Here is a 20,955-nt window from a genome sequence, read left to right as displayed (position 1 = left end):
GATGGGCATTGCTGTTTTAATTTTACAGGTCAGAAAACAAATTCAAGGAGGCTAAAGGAATTGATTATGGTAATAAATCTCAATAATCATCTAATAAATTCAGTGATGAAGCCATGCCCAGACCTCAGATTTTATGATTTCTAATCCAATAAGTCTTCTTACCAAACCACTGTGCTCTACAGTAGGAAGAGGCAGGCATTTATCAGAGATAATTTTGACAACCTGTGTGCAAACTAAATAACTTAGTGCACTTAATGTGCTAGAATTAGGTCTTTATACAACAGAATCCAAATAGAAATCATTTTGTAAAGTAATTAATAACATCCTAATTTATCTTTGGTAAAAATTTAGAATTTCATGTTTTGCTTAATATGGGTTATCTTTATCCAGGGCTGGTATTCAGCTGATATTTACTAGTATGTTCAACTATATTAGTATACTAATATAGTCGTTTCAGACTGACATTTGTGCTGATTGATCATGGCCTGTTTCTGGTCAGTTATTAAATATTTTGAATATCACCACTGACTGGTGGATAAGTCTCAATGCAATATTGTGATTTACAGGAAATGTATATTTGGTCACTCACATGAGGAAAATCTATTTCTCCTATGCATCTGGTCTTTATCCTTGGTTCCTGGCTCAAGGCTTCTAAAACTGTTGGAATGTCTTGCGATAAATATGTCTTTATGTTAATGAGGTGACTTTTGTAAAGCACTCAGGTAACCTAAGGATGGAGACTGGTTGCCAGAAGAACTAACCCTGTGAGTAAAGGGTTAGAACTTACGCTGCCTTCCACTTCTGGGAAGAAGGGCTGGAGATTAAGTTCAATTGCCAATGGCCAATAACTTAATCAATCATGCCTATGTAATGAAGCCTCCTTGCCCATTCCCAAACCTAGCCCTATTCATCTCATCCATCTGGCTGTTCCTGAGTTATATCCTTTTAAAATAAACTAATAATCTAGTGAGTTAATGTGTTATCTGAGTTCTGTGAATCACTCTAGCAAATCAATCAAACCGAGGGGGTACTGTGGCAATCTCTGATTTACAGCTAGTTGGTCAGGAGCACAGTAGACTGGTCTGAATTGGAATGAGAGTGAGGGAGGTCCCTCTTGTAGAACTGTCCCCTTAATCTGTGGAATTCAATGCTGTTTCTTGGTAGCTTCAGAACTGAGTGGAGTTGAATTGCAGGACACCCAGTTGGTGTCTAAAGAATTACTTGGGGGGCAGGGGGCGGGGGGAACCATTCCCCTATGAATTGGAATTGGGAGCTAGATACTTTTATTCACTAAGGTCAACTCCTGTCCCATTTGTTCTCATATGGTTAAGTCAGGCTTGCTTCCTCTTCTCTGCACTCTAGACTAAAATGAGAAATACCTTCTATATTCATAAAATAAAAATATGGCAACAGCACCCAGTCCTACAGTGATAAAAGAGGACTTCTTTTATTTTTCTCCTTAGCTAATCCAGGACTCATTTTTCTACTGAGCTGGAAAAATCTCTCTCTTATTTTTGTTTTGTGCATGACTTTACACTCACTGTGTGAGACAACCAACCTGTTTCTGCTTCCCCTGGTTTATCACCTACATAAAGACAGCTCATTTGTAGGGAAAAGGTAGAGAATGAGTAAAAAGAAAATTGCCTATTTTTATGGGTACAAAGACAAAAGCTTGCACAGTACTAGAGTATTGTAGGTTGGAGTTAGTTTTTTTTTTTTTTTTTAACTGAGCACCTATTTTAATTTTTAATTATTCAACCCAAGCAAAAACAGTGAAGGAAGTCAGCCAGGGGTGTCTAACAAGTTTTGTATTCTAGGTGCTGAAGAACTGTGATTCCCAAAACTTGGTTTGCCCTATCCAAAAATGTTCGAAAAAAATACCTAAAATTAATGTAATTATGTACATTTGGTTCACTTTAATTATTTTTAAAATATAGGAATTAGAATACTATGAGGTGATACTGATGATGACTGGGCATACAATTCCAAAATAAATGGGAATAGTAAAAAAGAGGGGATATGTGAATACATACAGCTGAGTAGACACACAACATTGTAAAGCATATATACTCCAATAAAAAGTAATTTAAAAAAATGGGAACAGTTGCCACCTTGCTGTTAAGGGAAGGCTTTAAAAAAAGACGACTTGTTTTTCAGGCTAATTTTTCCTAAGAAGTTTTAACACATAGCACTAAAAGTGTTTTTATGTCAAAAATTCAACTGTGTTGTTATCATGCACACTCTAGAAGTCAGGAACCTTTTACAGATCCGTATTTAAAAGTTAATTTCTCTCAAATGGGATTTTAATTGGATCTTTCAAAATAAAAGCTTTATTTCCATTCAGCAATAATGGAATTTTTGGAAATTCCATTGGAATTTTATGGGAAAAGCAATTTTACTTTTTATGTAAAATATGTAAAAATACAAGTATTTTTTATGTACCTACTATTTAGTCCCTGCTGTGTTGGAAACAGTGCATGGTAAGTTTGCAAAGATCACCTGGCACAGAAATGAATGAATATTGATGACAATATACAAAGGGTATTGCGATTTCTAAAACTGATGCTATTTGACTTTAGTTGGAAAAAAAACTATAGAGTGCTTTGGCCTGTAAGCTGAGCACTGTAAGTCGTTAGAAAAGAATTCAGACCCAAGTCCTTTGAACAGAATATACTGATTGTACATGACAAAAGGTAATAACTATCTGGTTCAGCAAGTTTAATTTTGATTTTATAGGCAGGAAGAGACGTATGAATGAATGTACGCACAATATGTACGAATGTACATGTGTATGTATGTAGAGAAAGAACAGGTCTCCTGGAGCAGAAGAAACAAGGGAGGCACTTACCACTGTGTGAGTTCAGGTGCATTTCTAGAGCTCGGGCATTTGAAAAGCTCTTGGTGCATTGTGGGAAGGGACACAGGCTGGAAATCTGAGGAGCAGTGTCCTCATTTTCCTCTGACACTGGTGCAGCTTCTCTTTGCCTTCCACTGCAATAGTACATCAGATGGGCTTGCAGATTCCGCTCACTGCGATACCAGATGCCACAGGACTTGCAAGGGAATATATCCTCTGCAAGCAGAAACACAGGGACACGTTAGCTGCTGCCCACTTAGAGCCATTCATGGGTAAACAGCATTTGGTTCAGTTTTTTTGAGTCTGCTCTCTGGTTCTGAATTAGGTAATCAGACAGTGGCTAGTGAATTGTTGGTGTTGTTCCACTGTACAGGACTGAGCTTATAAAGGAATGTTACATTCAATGCAATTTACTTTCACACAGACTCTTTAAAAAGTGGTGCTGTAGGAGACTCCCAACATAAAGCACAAGAGGTTGATCCTAAATTGTTTATATTGTATTTATGGTTTAGAAAAGTAGGCGTTTAGAAAATAGCAGTATGAAATGTTTTATCTGCTTGATTAAAAGGTAAAGGATCTAATGGCTGCTGCAGTGAAGTCAACTCCTGACATCACTTATTCATTTAATAAATTAATTACAGAGTGCCTCCTAAGTGCCTGATTTATGCTGAGTTGGCTGTAAAACAAAATGAGAAACAAAACAGCTGTTCTTAAGGAGCTTAGATAGCTTGGGACTGGTTAACAGGTGGTTAGATCATTATATAAGAATGTGATGACTGCTCTGATGGAGGTATCTGAGGGGTGTTTTAGGGCATGGAAAAGAGATACAAGTCTGGGAGAGAACTGGAGGGAGGATGAGGTGAGAGAAGGATTTAGAGGGGAGACGATGACATGCCTTAGCTGCATTGTGAAAGATGAAATTAATCTAGTCAGGTGGAGAAGGGGATTGTATTCTTGTAGTCAAGAGATCATTCATGGGAGTCTACGAAGGACTGGGTGGAGGCTGAGAGGCTATTATGTAATCTCAGGCAAAGAGCTGGAAGAGATGAGGCTGCAGAAGGCAGGGACAGACTACCAAAGACCATGGATACTTTTATTTTGGTGGGCGGGGGGGGGGCTCGCTGCATGTCATGAAGGATCTTAGTTCTCTGACCAGGGGTTGAACCTGTGCCCTTGGCAGGAGTCCTGACCACTGAACCACCAGGGAATTCCCCACTGTAGGGCTTTTAAAGCTCAGGTTTCTATCTCAATGAGTATGGAAAGTTATTGAATCATTTTAAATAACAGATTGACAGAAACCGCTATGATATAATGCTCACTGTGGAGCAGAATTTGAAGGTAGCAACTTTGGAAGGAAGACTTTTATGATAATTGAAGTAATCTAAGTGATCTATGTTACAGTTTGAATTGTAACTAATAGCCATATAGTTTTTGTTAAGTTCAGTTCAGTTCAGTCCCTCAGTAGTGTCCGACTCTTTGGGACCCCATGAATTGCAGCACGCCAGGCCTCCCTGTCCATCACCAACTCCCGGAGTTCACTCAAACTCACGTCCATCGAGTCGGTGATGCCATCCAGCCATCTCATCCTCTGTCATCCCCTTTTCCTCCTGCCCCCAATACCTCCCAGCATCAGAGTCTTTTCCAATGAGTCAACTCTTCACATGAGGTGACCAAAGTACTGGAGTTTCAGCTTTAGCATCATTCCTTCCAAAGAACACCCAGGGCTGAGCTCCTTTAGAATGGACTGGTTGGATCTCCTTGCAGTCCAAGGGACTCTCAAGAGTCTTTTCCAACACCACACTTCAAAAGCATCAATTCTTCGGCGCTCAGCCTTCTTCACAATCCAACTCTCACATCCATACATGACCACAGGAAAAACCATAGCCTTGACTAGACGGACCTTTGTTGGCAAAGTAATGTCTCTGCTTTTGAATATGCCATCTAGGTTGGTCATAACTTTCCTTCCAAGGAGTAAGCTTCTTTTAATTTCATGGCTGCAGTCACCATCTGCAGTAATTTTGGAGCCCAAAAAGATAAAGTCTGACACTGTTTCCCCATCTATTTGCCATGAAGTGATGGGACCAGATGCCATGATCTTCGTTTTCTGAATGTTGAGCTTTAAGCCAACTTTTTCACTCTCCTCTTTCACTTTCATCAAGAGGCTCTTTAGTTCCTCTTCACTTTCTGCCATAAGGGTGGTGTCATCTGCCTATCTGAGGTTATTGATATTTCTCCCAGCAATCTTGATTCCAGCCTGTGTTTCTTCCAGTCCAGCGTTTCTCATGATGTACTCTGCATATAAGTTAAATAAGCAGGGTGACAATATACAGCCTGGACGTACTCCTTTTCCTATTTGGAACCAGTCTGTTGTTCCATGTCCAGTTCTAACTGTTGCTTCCTGACCTGCATACAGGTTTCTCAAGAGGCAGGTCAGGTGGTCTGGTATTCCCATCTCTCAGAATTTTCCACAGTTTCTTGTGAGCCACACAGTCAAAAGCTTTGGCATAGTCAATAAAGCAGAAATAGATGTTTTCCTGGAACTCTCTTGCCTTTTCCATGATCCAGCGGATGTTGGTAATTTGATCTCTGGTTCCTCTGCCTTTTCTAAAACCAGCTTGAAGTTCACGGTTCACATATTGCTGAAGCCTGGCTTAGAGAATTTTGAGCATTACTTTACTAGTGTGTGAGATGAGTGCAAATGTGCAGTAGTTTGAGCATTCTTTGGCATTGCCTTTCTTTGGGATTGGAATGAAAACTGACCCTTTCCAGTCCTGTGGCCACTGCTGAGTTTTCCAAATTTGCTGGCATATTGAGTGCAGCACTTTCACAGCATCATCTTTCAGGATTTGAAATAGCTCAACTGGAATTCCATCACCTCGTGCTATAATATGTATGATATGTATTTCTCATGGATTCATTCATGGAAAATTTCTGTGTGTGTTTTCACCCCCATTTATTAATAGGTAAAGAATGTGAGGTTGAGTAACTTGCCATGATCATGTAAGTGGGTGAACTGAGATTGGAAAACCCTGGTGTAAACACTCTTCCATAATACCTCAGTGGCAAGAGGGACAGAGGGAAGAAAAATTACATTGAGGAAGCAGAACTGACTGAAAGTGATGACCACTAGTTTGGAGGGTAAGGTTTGTCCTTGGTGCCTAGGCTTCTTGTTAGCATTTCTGTGTTAAGTGATGGTTCATTCATCTCTACAGGGCATAGAAGACAGCTGGGTGATGAATTCAGACTAGCGCATGTATAGTGACCAACTCTGACACTATATTGTGCAAACCTGGCACTTTTATAGTGAAAGGGGGCATGGATCAGAGGGGATGGCAGGTAACCCTGTAAACTGGGACAAATCCAGGCACACTGGGGTACATGGTCACATTAGATGCGTGCAAGTGGGTATTTCTGTGAGAAAGAGAGATGAACATTGCAAAGATGGCAACAGAGGTCTGAAACTTGCCAGACACAGCTGGACCTGTGATTTATAAACTGTCAATGTATAGTGGGTGGTGGAAACCCATGATAGTGAAGGAGGCAGCTCAAGAGATTCTGTTGAAGGAGATAAGGAGAAAATTAAGGACCAAATTCTCGTGAACGAGAAGTAAGGAACAGGTAGGTACAATACAGAATTTCCCAATACAATCTAACTACAAAATTACACCTGGCTACTGTTTATTATTTAACCCTTCCCACCCAAGTTAGTTACATTTACACTTCAGAGGGCCACAATATTTAATAAAGTGGCTATTTATGCAAGATGACTTTAGCTGATTAGCTAATTAAAGAATGAGAACAAAAGCCTGTATGCATCCATGTTGATTTATTTGAGATTAACAGTTATCTTGCTACAGAAAGCAAAAAAAGTATAACCTCAAATAGAATGAACATTCATACACTGAAGCGTCGCAATAATATAAGGTACCCCTAGGATACCTGGTGGGCATCCCCGGTGACTCAGTGGTAAAGAATCTGCTTGCACTGCCAAGCCACAGGAGACACGGGTTCGATCCCTGAGTCAGGAAGATCCCCTAGAGGAAGGCATGGCAACCCACTCCAGTATTCTTGCCTAAAGAATCCCCATGGACAGAGGAGCCTGGTGGGCTCCAGTTCATAGGGTTTCAAAGGGTCAGACACGACTGAAATGACTTAGTATGTATGTACAGGATATCTGGTAACAAAACCACTTGGTCTCAAATGCAAGTTATATCAAGTTCCTCACTATCCAAAGTAAAGGTACAATAAAGAAGATAACTACATTTACACTAAGGACATCTGAAAATACTGACTTGGGTTGGGTGCACTGAATCCAGTGGTTGCATGCAGAATAATTCCAGATATACATGAGAAGTTCTTATTCTAGAGGATGCAGTTATAGCAAGAACATAATTACTGTTGAATATATATATATATATATATATATATATAATATTGAGACATGGCTGTAGTCTCTAGAATTTTCTGCATCATTCAAAGTCACAGGCATTTTCAAGGACATTTTTGACTCAAGGCAATATTTCACTTGCCCACTGGCTTCAGCTTCTGTTCTCCTCTTAAGATGTAACTGGTACTCATACTTTCTCTCAGAGACGGATAAAAGCAGAGTGGACTCTAGAACTCGGATCCGGGGACTCCTGCATCATTGATTTTATGTCACATCAGGTGTCACTATGTGTTCCAGAAATACAAACTAAGTTCAAAAGCCCTTTTAATAAAATATAATCCCAAAGACAGATTTTCCAGGGCATATTTTCAAATTTTGCATACAAAGTACTCCAAGAAGTATTTTTCTTTCTCTTTTTAATTTTTTATATTAGATGGTGTCTTGATTTATCTAGCCTACATTTCCCTTTCATTAGTATATCTAATCCAGAAAAGGCAATGGCAACCCACCCCAGTACTCTTGCCTGGAAAATCCCATGGATGGAGGAGCCTGGTGGGCTGAAGCCCATGGGGTCGCTACAGTCGGACACGACTGAGCAACTTCACTTTCACTTTTCACTTCCATGCATTGGAGAAGGAAATGGCAACCCACTCCAGTGTTCTTGCCTGGAGAATCCCAGGGACGGGGGAGCCTGGTGGGCTGCCGTCTATGGGGTCGCACAGAGTCGGACACGACTGAAGCGACTTAGCAGCAGCAGCAGCATATCTAATCAAATTTGATTTTGTTTCCTTTTTCTTATGTTTTAACTCTCTGGCTCTTAATACCAAAATTATTCTACCATAGGAGCATCAGTGAAAGATATTAGCCTTCTTATAGCTAAATAGCCTTAAACATTGCTTAGTATAGAATATCAGATTTTCGTTTGTGACATTCAGGAATCCCAACATGAAATGAATGAATTTAAGTTCTTTTTATATTCCCATGAGAAATGATCTCTCTCTCTCTCTCTCTCTCTCTCTCTCTCTCACACACACACACACACACACACACACACACACAGGGTTAAAGTTGGAGAGAAGATCAAATAAAATCACAGCACTGGAGGAAAACTCTGTCCCTGGTTGCCTGTCAGTAGACATTATTTTTTTCTCTCCCATAAATACCCATCACTACTACAAAGCTATTGTACTGGGCTATTGCACTCAAAACTTACTATTGACAATAGCTGTGGGCAAAATAGAAGCCATGGCAGCTTGCTGAGGAAGCAGCTGAATTGAGTCCAGCAGGCGCGCCGGGTACATCCCTTCTGTAAGAGTCATCTGACTGGCAGCTTGTAGCCTTGAGTCAAAATCCACCACAAAGGCAATTAGCTCTTCACCCTCAGAGATGGCCTTCGTAGTCGTGCACCAAAGCTGACCCCCTATTAAGAAAAAAAAAGGAAGAGAAAGATAGAATTGACATAGAATGCTCCAGCCTGCTGTACATTGGATTGATGTTAACAGCACCTTCTCATTTTCACATCAGTTTCTACTGGGTGGAGTGTTGGATCAAGACAACAGCTGCCCTCCTCTTCCCTTTGTTCACTTAAAACCATAAAACAGCCAGTTATTTTACCAGCGACACAGGTTTATAATAGCAAAGAACTGCAATTCGGGACAGGCAACTATGGCAAACCACATGAAAGTCTGGTAAAACAAGAGAGGAAATTTTTATAGAAAAGGGGAAGTTGAAGAGCTATGATAAACCAAAAGTCCACTGGAAACTGGAAGTTTGAAATATAGTGGCTTTTCATTGGCTGAGTTGTTACAGACTTTCATTGGCTGAGCTGTTGTCAGGTGACGAGAAATGCTTTCTTCCTCCAGCTGAGCGGCATTAAATAGTGTCACTTCCTGATGGAGATACAAAGTCCATTTCTTCCTGTTGGGCTCTGTATTGAAGTTAAGTGGTACTTGCCAGCTCCTGCATCTGACCTTCCTACTCCATTTTATGAATTTTCATACCTCCTGTGTGGAAAATTATATTTCTTGCATTAAATGTACTGTTCAGTGATCAACAGTGGGAGAAGACTAAGGAACGAGTATAGACATAATCTGTACAGAGTTTTGTCAAAACGTTGACAACTTTTTGCCTTCTGGTGCTTGACTTAATCATTAACCGTGCTATTACATGGTATATACTGCCAAAGAACAAGCATGATAGGGATCCAACCACAAAATGTATTCCAAGTGAGCCTTTGAAGTTACTCTTCCTGTACCTTACTGCTCTTTTTCTCTCTTTCCCAGACACTGATATATCAGATACTGATACTGGTATGTGTGTGTGTGTGTGTGTGTGTGTGTATATATATATATATATATATATGATACCTAAAACTACAAAGGAAGTAAACAAACTTCCTAAAATTTAGAAAGTTTAAATGAAATTCCAGTTAGTTTTGTTCTCCGCATAAGTCTGCTCCCATTTTTTTTTTTTTTTTTTTCCCCGGAGGGGCGGATGCTGAGTGATCTTTATTTTTATAATATTTCTTATAATACAGCTTCTTTATCTCTCTTTACCCTGACTGAACTTCCTGAAAAGAAGATACACCAAAGATCCTTTTCAAAAAGGCTTATTTAAATAAAGATTTGTTTAAATGAAAAGAACCCTTTCTTCAAACACTAAGATAGACTCTGGCTCGGCGCTTCAAATGATCACGTGTGGTGCATTAAAAAGAAAATTAACTATGCAAGTACATCTTCTAATGTATTGGAATGCGATAGCAAATGCTCATTTATTTAACATGTTTAGACAGGCAAAGCACTTATATTTTGTTATCTACACTCTCAGGCCTAGATACGTATCCTATACAGTTATGCCTGAAATAATATGGCATAGTTGATATGTTATAAAGCTTTTTTCTCATTGTGTATATATTGCAAGGCTATATATTGTACTCATTAAGCAAGCAAAAACTGTATCCATTCTGATAAGTAATATTGCTCTGTTTATCTTTCAGAGTAACTGCCTTTTCAACTGCACTTCATTTTTTCCACCCTCAAAGAGATCATAGTTTTTAAACAACTTGTGGTAAAACTCGGGTGGAAAAGATAACAACAGCATATGATATGGCACAGTTGACTAGAAGATTCAGGACATCGCTTTAGAGAGACCTGGGACGTTAATTAAAGCAGCTGATTAAATGTTAGAGGCAAGCAAACAAGACACCATTTGTGACAGTATGTTTGTGAAAAAATAAAGCTAAAATTACCGACCTCAAATTTATGTGAACATTTCCAAGGAAAACACACATTTACTAAAGGACTAGAAAACAACCACTTTTTTTTTTCCACTTTGGCTCTAACATATCTGAAAGAATACAAATTTGCCCAAGTTGAAAAACAGATTCATTTTGGTACTGATTGATTGATTTACAAACGTAGAAGCTAAATGGCATCATCGTGGAATTCGATGATGGAATTAGTGGAAAGCGCTAAGTTGGTGCTGTTTCTGCTGGTGCCACCTCTTTCACCCGGGAGGCTTCTGCCTTTGGCTGCTCTGCCTTCTCTGATGTGCATACAGATCCAAACTACTCACGGCTCTAGACAAGGTAATCATCTGCACCTTATCTTTCCTCTGGGAAGCCGCTTATTAAGTGAGTCCGTGTAATAGCGAGGTGGGGAGGGCAGAGGCAGGCAGTTCAGCCTCCTAGCCTGGTCTTTTGGAGTCACGGGATTTCAGCGTTGAACTGCATAACTTATATTACTGGTAATAGTTTCCCATTTTTGATAAATTTATATTGTTGGTAAATCTAGCTATGGCTATGTTTTACAACGGAAAAGTTGTAAATTCAGGTACCCAGGAGAAATCAATAGTTTAGAGAAGGTAGCACTCAGCTTATCTTTATCACAGCAGTGAGCTCCATAGCAAGATGACTCCGAGTACTTGTGCTCAAACTTTGAACCCAAAAGATCCAGTCAATAAAATAAAATAAAATCCACAAATTATTAAGTGCAAGAGGGAGGAGATATATGTATACTTATAGCTGATTCACATTGTTGGACAGCAGAAACCAACACAACATTGTAAAACAATTATCTTCCAATTAAAAAAAAAGAATAAAGAAACATGTAGAAAAACTTCTCCAAAAAACAAACAAAAAATCATTTTTCTACATTATTAGGCAGCCTGGCAGCAGTAATACATATGTTTTTGGACGTGTTCAGTAATGTTTCATATTTTATTGTCTTTACCATTTTATATTATGGTTTCATCAGAGCATGTCATTTTAAAAGGCTAAATTGGACTGAAAATGTACTTTGCAGGTTTGACGAGAGAGTCAGCTGTTTTAGGATTTAGTCTTTCAAATGAATCATTCAGTTCAGTATTCACTGAACTCCCCACTGTGTGCCAGGTCGGGTGCTTTGGCTTCACACACACCTTACATACAAACTGAATGTACACATGTAAACGAATTCTAATACTACGTGCTGGTGTCATGTCCTAGTGCTAAAGAAAATGTGAGACAGGTGAATAGCTGAGACTTCTTGGGGGAGTCAGGCAAGGCATCCCAGATGACTTTTTTCTTTTTTTATTAACTCAAGAAGAATAGAGGTAAACTAGCTGAAGTGTGTTGGGGGGACCTGGCATCATTACTGGCAGAGAAAGGTACATGGGTGTGAGGGCAGGGCTACGGAAGAGACTCGGGGGCTGGCAAACCTGGAGCTTGGAGCCTGAGGGAGGAAACAGGTGGATTATGGGAAGTGGGGCGCCGGAACCAGCCTGTTCAGGATCACAGGGTGGGATGTTCAACTGTCAGGAGTTTTGAGTGCTGTTGATGTCAAGTTGGTAACTAGATACTAGCGGCTGTGAGAGCTGTAGCATCTGCTGTCAAAATTGGAAACATTACAAATCAGGGCTTCCTCCCACAAAAAATTTAGAAGAGGGTGAGACAGTTTTGATGTAACATAAAAACAGTTGTGTCTGGCTCATGGTGGGGAGATGGTGTGCATTTTTTTTTTTCCAGTGAATGAATGAACAAATTTTTGACCTGAGCTCTTCCCCCTCAGAATATAGATCTGAGGGTCATGAGGAGAATAAACTGAAGGGGTAGGAAATGTTACCTCAAAGGCTATTAGGAGGCTGTTGTACTTAGTTCAGTTGTAAGAAGTGTAAATTGTAAGGTAGCAAAGGGCCAGTTTCCAGAGACATGGCTGAGAGAGGACTGGGGTGGTTTCGTGAGATGGACAAGAAAAAGGAAATTGTTGAAAGTGACACAGACGTTCCTGGTTTGGGAAACCAGACGATGGTAATTCCACTAGCAACATAGGACTGGAAAAGGTCAGTTTTCATTCCAATCCCAAAGAAAGGCAATGCCAAAGAATGCTCAAACTACCACACAATTGCACTCATCTCACACACTAGTAAAGTAATGCTCAAAATTTTCCAAGCCAGGCTTCAGCAATATGTGAACGGTGAACTTCTAGATGTTCAAGCTGGTTTTAGAAAAGGCAGAGGAACCAGAGATCAAATTGCTAACATCTGCTGGATCATTGAAAAAGCAAGAGAGTTCCAGAAAAACATCTATTTCTGCTTTATTGACTATGCCAAAGCCTTTGACTGTGTGGATCACAATAAACTGTGGAAAATTCTGAGAGATGGGAATACCAGACCACCTGACCTGCCTCTCGAGAAACGTATATGTAGGTCAGGAAGCAACAGTTAGAACTGGACATGGAACAACAGACTGGTTCCAAATAGGAAATGGAGTACATCAAGGCCATATACTGTCACCCTGCTTATTTAACTTATATGCAGAGTACATCATGAGAAATGCTGGGCTGGAAGAAGCACAAGCTGGAATCAAGATTGCCAGGAGAAATATCAATAACCTCAGATATGCAGATGACACAACCCTTATGGCAGAAAGTGAAGAACTAAAAAGCCTCTTGATGAAAGTGAAAAAGGAGAGTGAAAAAGTTGGCTTAAAGCTCAACATTCAGAAAACAAAGATCATGGCATCTGGTCCCATCACTTCATGGGAAATATATGGGGAAACAGTGGAAACAGTGTCAGACTTTATTTTTCTGGGCTCCAAAATCACTGCAGATGGTGACTGCAGCCATGAAATTAAAAGACGCTTTCTCCTTGGAAGGAAAGTTATGACCAACCTAGATAGCATATTCAAAAGCAGAGACATTACTTTGCCAACAAAGGTCCGTCTAGTCAAGGCTATGGTTTTTCCTGTGGTCATGTATGGATGTGAGAGTTGGACTGTGAAGAAAGCTGAGCGCCAAAGAATTGGTGCTTTTGAAGTGTGGTGTTGGAGAAGACTCTTGAGAGTCCCTTGGACTGCAAGGAGATCCAACCAGTCCATTCTAAAGGAGATCAGCCCTGGGTGTTCTTTGGAAGGAATGATGCTATAGCTGAAACTCCAGTACTTTGGCCACCTCATGTGAAGAGTTGACTCACTGGAAAAGACTCTGATGCTGGGAGGTATTGGGGGCAGGAGGAAAGGGGATGACAGAGGATGAGATGGCTGGATGGCATCACCGACTCGATGGACATGAGTTTGAGTGAACTCCAGGAGTTGGTGATGGACAGGGAGGCCTGGTGTGCTGCAATTCATGGGGTGGCAAAGAGTCGGACACAACTGAGCAACTGAACTGAACTGAAAGCTGGTATATTAACAAGTAGTATTGTGTAGACAGTACATATCATTGGTATTAATTTAGGAATAATTTCTTTGGGCCTGATAGACTAGGTAGTTTATGTATTTCTCATCTACTTTAATCCTATTGATTATTCTGAGGTGAATGATAGTATCCTCATTTAAGAGTTGAAAAAATTGAAGCTTTTTTTGGAGAGGTTAACTCCAAAAAATTGGAGAGGTTAACTCACTTTCAAAGCTGTTTCCCTTTGCAGAATCATGATTTAGATTTCTGTCTGTCCACCTCCATAGCCCAAGTGTGCATGTATGTACATGTGTGTTGTATGTATTTGTGTATATATATGGATGGAAATGAAATTTGGCTTTGAAATGGTAGAGTTTGAGGTACCTGAGTAGTTTTTTGGTGGATGTATCCAGGAGGCAACTGGACCTAGGGGAAGAATAAGGCTAGAGAAAAAAAAAAATTTGGAAGTCATCAACACATTCTAAATAACTATGGGTGTTCTTTGCATTGGTGTGGTAATACACATGAAAAGAAAAAGAATGAAGATTGAAACTTGGAGAATCTAAACATTTAAGATGTGAGTAGAAGAGATACAATCATTTAAAGACATAGAAAACCTATATTTGGAAAGGTGAGGGGGAACCAAAAAAAATGGTGTCACAAAAGTCAAGGATTGATTCTTGGAAAGAGCTTGGACAAATTTTTTAGATGATGAGTTTAGAGCATACAACTTGAGGAAGCCACTTATATGGAGAGATATCCCAAGTACTGTAACACAGTTTTATTGATTCAAATAAAATATTCTAAGTGTGACTGCTAGTGAAGATATAATCCCATCTGGAGGAAGTGTGGACACTGGAACCAGACTCCTTGGTGGACACTGGAACCAGACTCCTGGAGTGCAAATCTTGGCTCTGCCACTTGCTAACTCTGTGACTTTGAACTTGTCACCTAAGCATTCTATCAGTTTCCTCAAAATTAAAAATGGAAATGATGATAATAATACTGAACTCAAGATATTATCATGAGGACTAAATAAGGTAGTACAGGTGGAAGCTTAAGAACAGCATTTCAGTTCAGTTCAGTCTCTCAGTCGTGTCTGACTCTTTGTGACCCCATGGACTGCAGCACATCAGGCTTCCCTGTCCATCACCAACTCCTGGAGCTTACTCAAACTCATGTCCACCAGGTCAGTTATGCCATCCAACCATCTCATCCTCTGTCATCCCCTTCTCCTCCCACCTTCAATCTTTCCCAGCATCAGGGTCTTTTTCAAAGAGTCAGTTCTTCACATCAGGTGGCCAAAGTATTGGAGTTTCAGTTTCAGCATCAGTCCTTCCAATGATGCTGATTTCAGGACTGATTTCCTTTAGGATGGATTGGTTGGATATCCTTGCAGTCCAAGGGACTCTCAAGAGTCTTCTCCAACACCACAGTTTGAAAGCATCTATTCTTCGCCACTCAGCTTTCTTTATAGTCCAACTCACATCCATACGTGACTACTGGAAAAACCACAGCTCTGACTAAATGGACTTTTGTTGGGAAAGTAATGTCTCTGCTTTTTAATATGCTGTCTAGGTTGGTCATAGCTTTTCAGTAAGTGCTATGTAATTGTTAACCATTATTCCTTTTGGTTTGGTTTGGGTGGGTCTGTTTTTCTCATTTCTCATTGCCCTGCTAAGTCCAAGGAAAGAAATCTCACAGGAAAGAAAACACAAACCTATGAATTCAGTGAGTACATGTGTCTGTGCTTCATGGGAGAAAACTAACTCATTTAGGAAAAAAAAAGATTAAGGCTGCATCATTTTTGGATCACATACCGTATCTTGACCCATTAGAAACTAACATAGTTTCTAGCAATCTACATGGGGCTGAGGAGACAGGAGAACCAGTTTCCTACTCTACTGGTTTTAGAGCTAGGGTAAATAGAGCCAACTCTCATTTACAATTCAATAAATGAGAGGACATTTATTGGAGGACAGTAGTATTCATCTTGATTAGGAAACGATCTAAGTGCATGAAAATGATAAATCATGTTGATATTTAGGTTTTTTGATGTCTTTACTGATTGTCCTCATGTTCAATGGAAACAAATCACAGGGTATTATGTTTGGTTTTAACATGAGACCACCGCTATCAAAACAAAAACAAGAACACAAAGAAAACAAACCAAAACCCCCAAACAAAACCACCAGAAAACAAGTACTGGCAAGGATGTAGAGAAATTAGAACCCTTGTGCACTAGTGGTGGGAGTGTAAAATGGGAGAACCACCCTGGGAAAGAGTATGACAGTTCCTCAAAAAATTAAAAATAAAATTACCTATGATCCAGCATTTATACTTCTGGGTATATACTCAAAAGAATTGAACACCAGGTCTCAAAGAGATATTTCCATACCCATGTTCAAAGCAGCATTATTAAAAATACCTAAAACATGGAAGCAACCCACTGTCCACTGACAGAAGAATGGATAAGAAAATGTAGTGTATACATACAGTGGTATATTATTCAGCCTTTAAAAAGCTGGCAATGCTACAACATAGATGAACCTTGAGGACCTTGTTATAAATAAAATAAGACAGTCCCAAAAGGACAAATACTGTATGATTCCACTGATATGAGGTCCTCAGGGTATTCAAAGACAGGGACAGAAAGTAGGATGGTGGTTGCCAGGGGCTAAGGCAGCAGGAGTGAGAAACTATTGTTTAATGGGTATAGAGTCCCTTGGACAGCAAGGAGATCAAACCAACATCTGCAGCTGAAGCTCTAATACTTTGGCCACCTGATGTGAAGAGCTGACTCACTGGAAGAGATCCTGATGCTGGGAAAGACTGAAGGCAAAAGGAGAAGGGGGCAACAGAGGATGAGATGGTTAAATGGCATCACAAATTCAATGGACATGAATTTGAGCAAACTCTGGGAGATGGTGAAGGACAGAGGAGCCTGGCATGGCCATAGTCCATGGGGTCGCATAGAGTCAGACATGACTTAGCAACTGAACAACAGCAACAGCAAAAGCCAAACAAGAGTGAGGCCTTCTTCCTTCAGTTTTCCTAATGAAGCTACTTTAACTACTGGTGGCTCAGTGGTAAAGGATCCGCTTGACAATGCAGGAGACACGAGAGACCTGGGTTCGATCTCTGGGTCAGGAAGATCCCCTGGAAGAGGGCATGGCTACCCACTCCCGTATTCTTGTCTGGAGAATCGAATGGACAGAGGGGCCTGGAGGGTTATGGTCCATAGGGTCACAAAGAGTTGGACACAGCTGAGCAGCAGCGACTTAGCAGCAGCAGCAGCAGCAGAGCAGCAGCAACTGACAGCCAAGACCAGCACAATGAAGTTTCTACTGAGATGCAGTTTACTTTCTTTGACCACATTAACTATTTTCATTTGAATGAACTTTAGATGTTTGTTAGATCTGAAACTTTTGAGTGTTTCAGCTCCTGGTGACTTTGTTGATTTGGGTTTCTGTCTGTGCTTAGTGTTCCTGTCAACTTTCTATGGATGTGAAACTTAAGGAATCTAAACAGATGTTTTCTGTAGCTTTCAAATGCGGTGGTATGTTTAATGTCTCCAGATTTAAACCAAGAGGATTTTCTACATACTAATCTACATGAATGGTATATTGATATAAACATCAATAAAATTATGTAAAGGTGTTGGGCTTCCCAGGTGGCTCAGTGGTAAAGATTCTGCCTGCCAATTCAGGAGCCACAGGAGATGCAGGTTGGATCCCTGGGTCAGGAAGATCTTCCGGAGGAGGAAATGGCAACCCATTCCAGTATTCTTGCTGGGATAATCCCATGGACAGAGGAGCCTGGCGGGCTACTATCCATGGGGTTGCAAAGAGTTGGACACGACTGAGCGACTGAGCATGCATGTAAGTTGGGTGCAAGTATGGAAATGTCATATAGATTTATCTGATAAAATTTTTACAACTTTCTTTTCACAGTAATTCGAGAATTAATGATCCTGGTCTAAGGGGTTATATGCTAATAATGAGGTATTGCTTGCATCCAAAATCACTGAAAATTTATTTGTCCTCAGCATAAAAATGAACTAGAAAGAGTGCTTGACTTGTGGGTGAGAAAATTTAGTTCTAGCCCTGACTTTATTAGTTATTGTGTGGTCTTGTAGAAGCCCTTTAGCTATATCTATAACATGACAGTCTTTAGCTAGGTACCCCTAGATTATTATCATCAAGTAGTGAGCACCTTTTTATGCTTCTGTGACCAAAGTGCTAATAACAGGAATAATCACACATATATTAAGTGGTTACTATGTGTTCTGCACTGACACTGTGCTTTGCATCCATTATCTTAATTTCTCCCAAGAAAGCAGTGAGGTGACTTTTGTTTATTCCCATTTTACTGTGGGATCATGAAGCTGGAATTTTACATAAGCTGTTCAAGAGCACACAGCCAGAGGGGATGTGGAAGAAAAGGAGATATGGGAGATGGGATTTTGAACAAGGCAGCTGGGCTCTAGATTCTGGATGAAATGCTAGGTGTCAAGTCACAGCACTATCTGATGTTCACTAACTAACTATCTTGTACCTTACCTTGAGTATTCAGAATCACTGATATGTCTCTGAATCAGAAATAAGATAGTTCATGCCCTTACCAGGTGGCGCTAGTGGTAAAAAACTCGCCTGGCGATGTGGCAGACATGAGACACACGTTCAATCCCTGGATCAGGAAGATTCCTTGGAGGAGGGCACAGCAATCCACTCCAGTATTCTTGCCTGGAGAACGCCATGGACAGAGGAGCCCGGTGGGCTACAGTCCATGGGGTCGCAAAGAGTCGGACACGACAGAAGTGACTTAGCATGCACATCAGGAAGATTTACATGGTGATAAGACATAGCTTGAAAATGTATAACCACAATATGGAGAATAATGTTCATCTTTGTGATGTGGAAGTAATGCCAAGTTATCTTCTAACATGACAAAGAGCTTATACTTAGTACTTACTATATGCTGAGTGCTAGTCTAAATATTTCAGACCTATTAAATATGGATGTAGCATTTGCTCAAGTTGAGTTGGATACTAAAAGGCATCAAAATTCTTTATAACCACGACTGCATAGTACATTCACCTGGGAACTCTTCATCACCACTGGTTCCTGGGTCCTACCCCAGATCAATCAAATCAGAATCCCTAGGAGTGAGGTCTGGGCTTCATTATTTTTCAGAAGCTCCCTGAAAGGCTTCCTATGCCTCTAGAGTTAAGGATCACTGGCATAAGGGTAAACTATTCGCAGTTTGTACAGAGTAGAAAGAATGGAAGTCTAGGAACAAAAAAGTCTCTCTTGATAATCAAATATTTCATTGACTTGTTCAAACAGTTCAATAGAGAGATGTCTACTTTGAAACTCAGAAAATGACAACTGAAAATAGCTTTGAATAATATTTGAAGAATATGGGCATGGTGAGTGAAAAGGTGTAGAAAAGTGGATAAAGAAGGTAATGACTTTGCATCACCCTTCAACTGCATAAACCAGTTAGGAATTTAGTTAATTTGTGAATTGTATTTAGCTTTACAATGTTTAACTCTTTATAATTTGGAAGATGTGTAACTTATTATTAGAAATGATTAATAACATTGCAAAGAAAAAAAGAACTGAAAGATCATATCATGCAAACCAGAGCAAAAAAAAAAAAAAAAATCAGATTCCTACTGCCTGGGCATGAAGTCTTTATCAAATGACATCAGGCACTAAAGCAGCTGATACCTTCCCTGAATCTACCAAATGGAGCACTGCTTGCCTCTAGTGCTACAAATGTAGTCACTCTCCCCAGTCTCCACACCCACACACATAAAGGGCAAATACACTCAAGGTTCCATAGAAAGTAATAACTACCCAGACCTTGACGTTCTTGAAAAACCATGTACTTGCTGTTCTAAGTAATGTTTATGATCAAAGTTCTTGTACAAACAGATATGGTTCCTAACAGGAAGCTTATAAATTCTTCTCATAATTGCTGTCAAAACTGCAGTGAAGTGTACTACAAGTTTTGATAATAAAGAATAAAGTCACAGTTCAAGCTCGATTATATTTTGGAAATTCACGCTCCTCTTCCTAGAAGCGGTGGCCTTAAATATCTCCCCATCCTGCCAAATTTTTCACTTGCACTTTTATTATTTATGAAATCAGTGTCTGCACAATGTCAGGCAGACCTCTGCTGATAAACTCTAATTAAGATTAAGACAAGCCGTTTGGAAAGGATCCCATCATTAGCAAACATGATAAACACAAAAATACTCCCTACTTGTCAACCAGGAGCAATTCAGTAACCTAACAGTATTATCTGTTGCTAGGTTACAGAGCTGACAAAGCTTCAATTATATTGTTCAACCATACCTATAGAGTTCTGTATAAGCAAAATGTATCCAGTATAAAAGCATGTAACTTCGTCCATGCTATCTGCAATTCATGCTTTCTTACAATGGTAAAAATCAGGTTAATAATTACATAGCACGCTGAAAAATCTTTTCCATGTGTTATGTCTATACATGTGTCTTTCTAATTTATCTGTGTGATTGATAGACACTTGCTTTGTAAAAATAAGGAAATGCAAGCAACATGAAGCTGTAAACCTTAAGCACAACTACATCTGGGCTCATCAAGATATGGACCTAAGCTTAGCATAAAAATATACAGTAAATTGAACCAATTATATCACATTTAGATTCTGTATTAATATTATTCTGCCTCAGTATGTATAAGGATAAGGAACCTCGAGCAATTAGATAGAGATGCCAGTTTGGAACTTTATTCTGAGCTTAAAAAAATCCCAAACCCGCACACACTCAACTAACAATACAAAAGGAAATCAGTGGTTTTCAATACTAATTTATTCTAATGGATTTTCTAAGGATATTTTAAAAGTTGAAGTTGGTAACTTTTACTACACAGCATTAAGTCATTAAAGCTTACTTCTCTTTATTGGACTGGGAACACTAAGGGGAAAAATCAATGAAACAGTCTCCAAAAATACAGACATCTGATGGGAAAAAAAAACAAAGAAAAACTGTAAAAAGAGAAAGTCTATTGAAT

The 20,955-nt window shown here is 39.7% G+C and overlaps 1 protein-coding gene across 3 annotated transcripts in view; it reads right to left on the bottom strand.

Moving 5' to 3' along the window:
* The window catches only part of ZFPM2 (zinc finger protein, FOG family member 2), a 525,087-nt gene that overhangs the window by 3,822 nt on the left and 500,310 nt on the right, over positions 1 to 20,955 (bottom strand). For all 3 annotated transcript variants that reach the window (XM_070382168.1, XM_070382167.1, XM_070382169.1), the window contains 2 exons: positions 8,458 to 8,664; positions 2,849 to 3,073 (listed from right to left, as the gene is read on the bottom strand). In XM_070382168.1, the coding sequence (XP_070238269.1) occupies positions 2,849 to 3,073; positions 8,458 to 8,664 (432 nt within the window). The remainder of the gene's footprint in view (positions 1 to 2,848; positions 3,074 to 8,457; positions 8,665 to 20,955) is intronic.

Source organism: Bos mutus, chromosome 14 (genome assembly GCF_027580195.1).
Source record: "Bos mutus isolate GX-2022 chromosome 14, NWIPB_WYAK_1.1, whole genome shotgun sequence".
Lineage (NCBI taxonomy): Eukaryota > Metazoa > Chordata > Mammalia > Artiodactyla > Bovidae > Bos > Bos mutus.
Note: the sequence above shows the minus strand (reverse complement) of the source record. Positions and strands in the feature narration are given on the sequence as shown.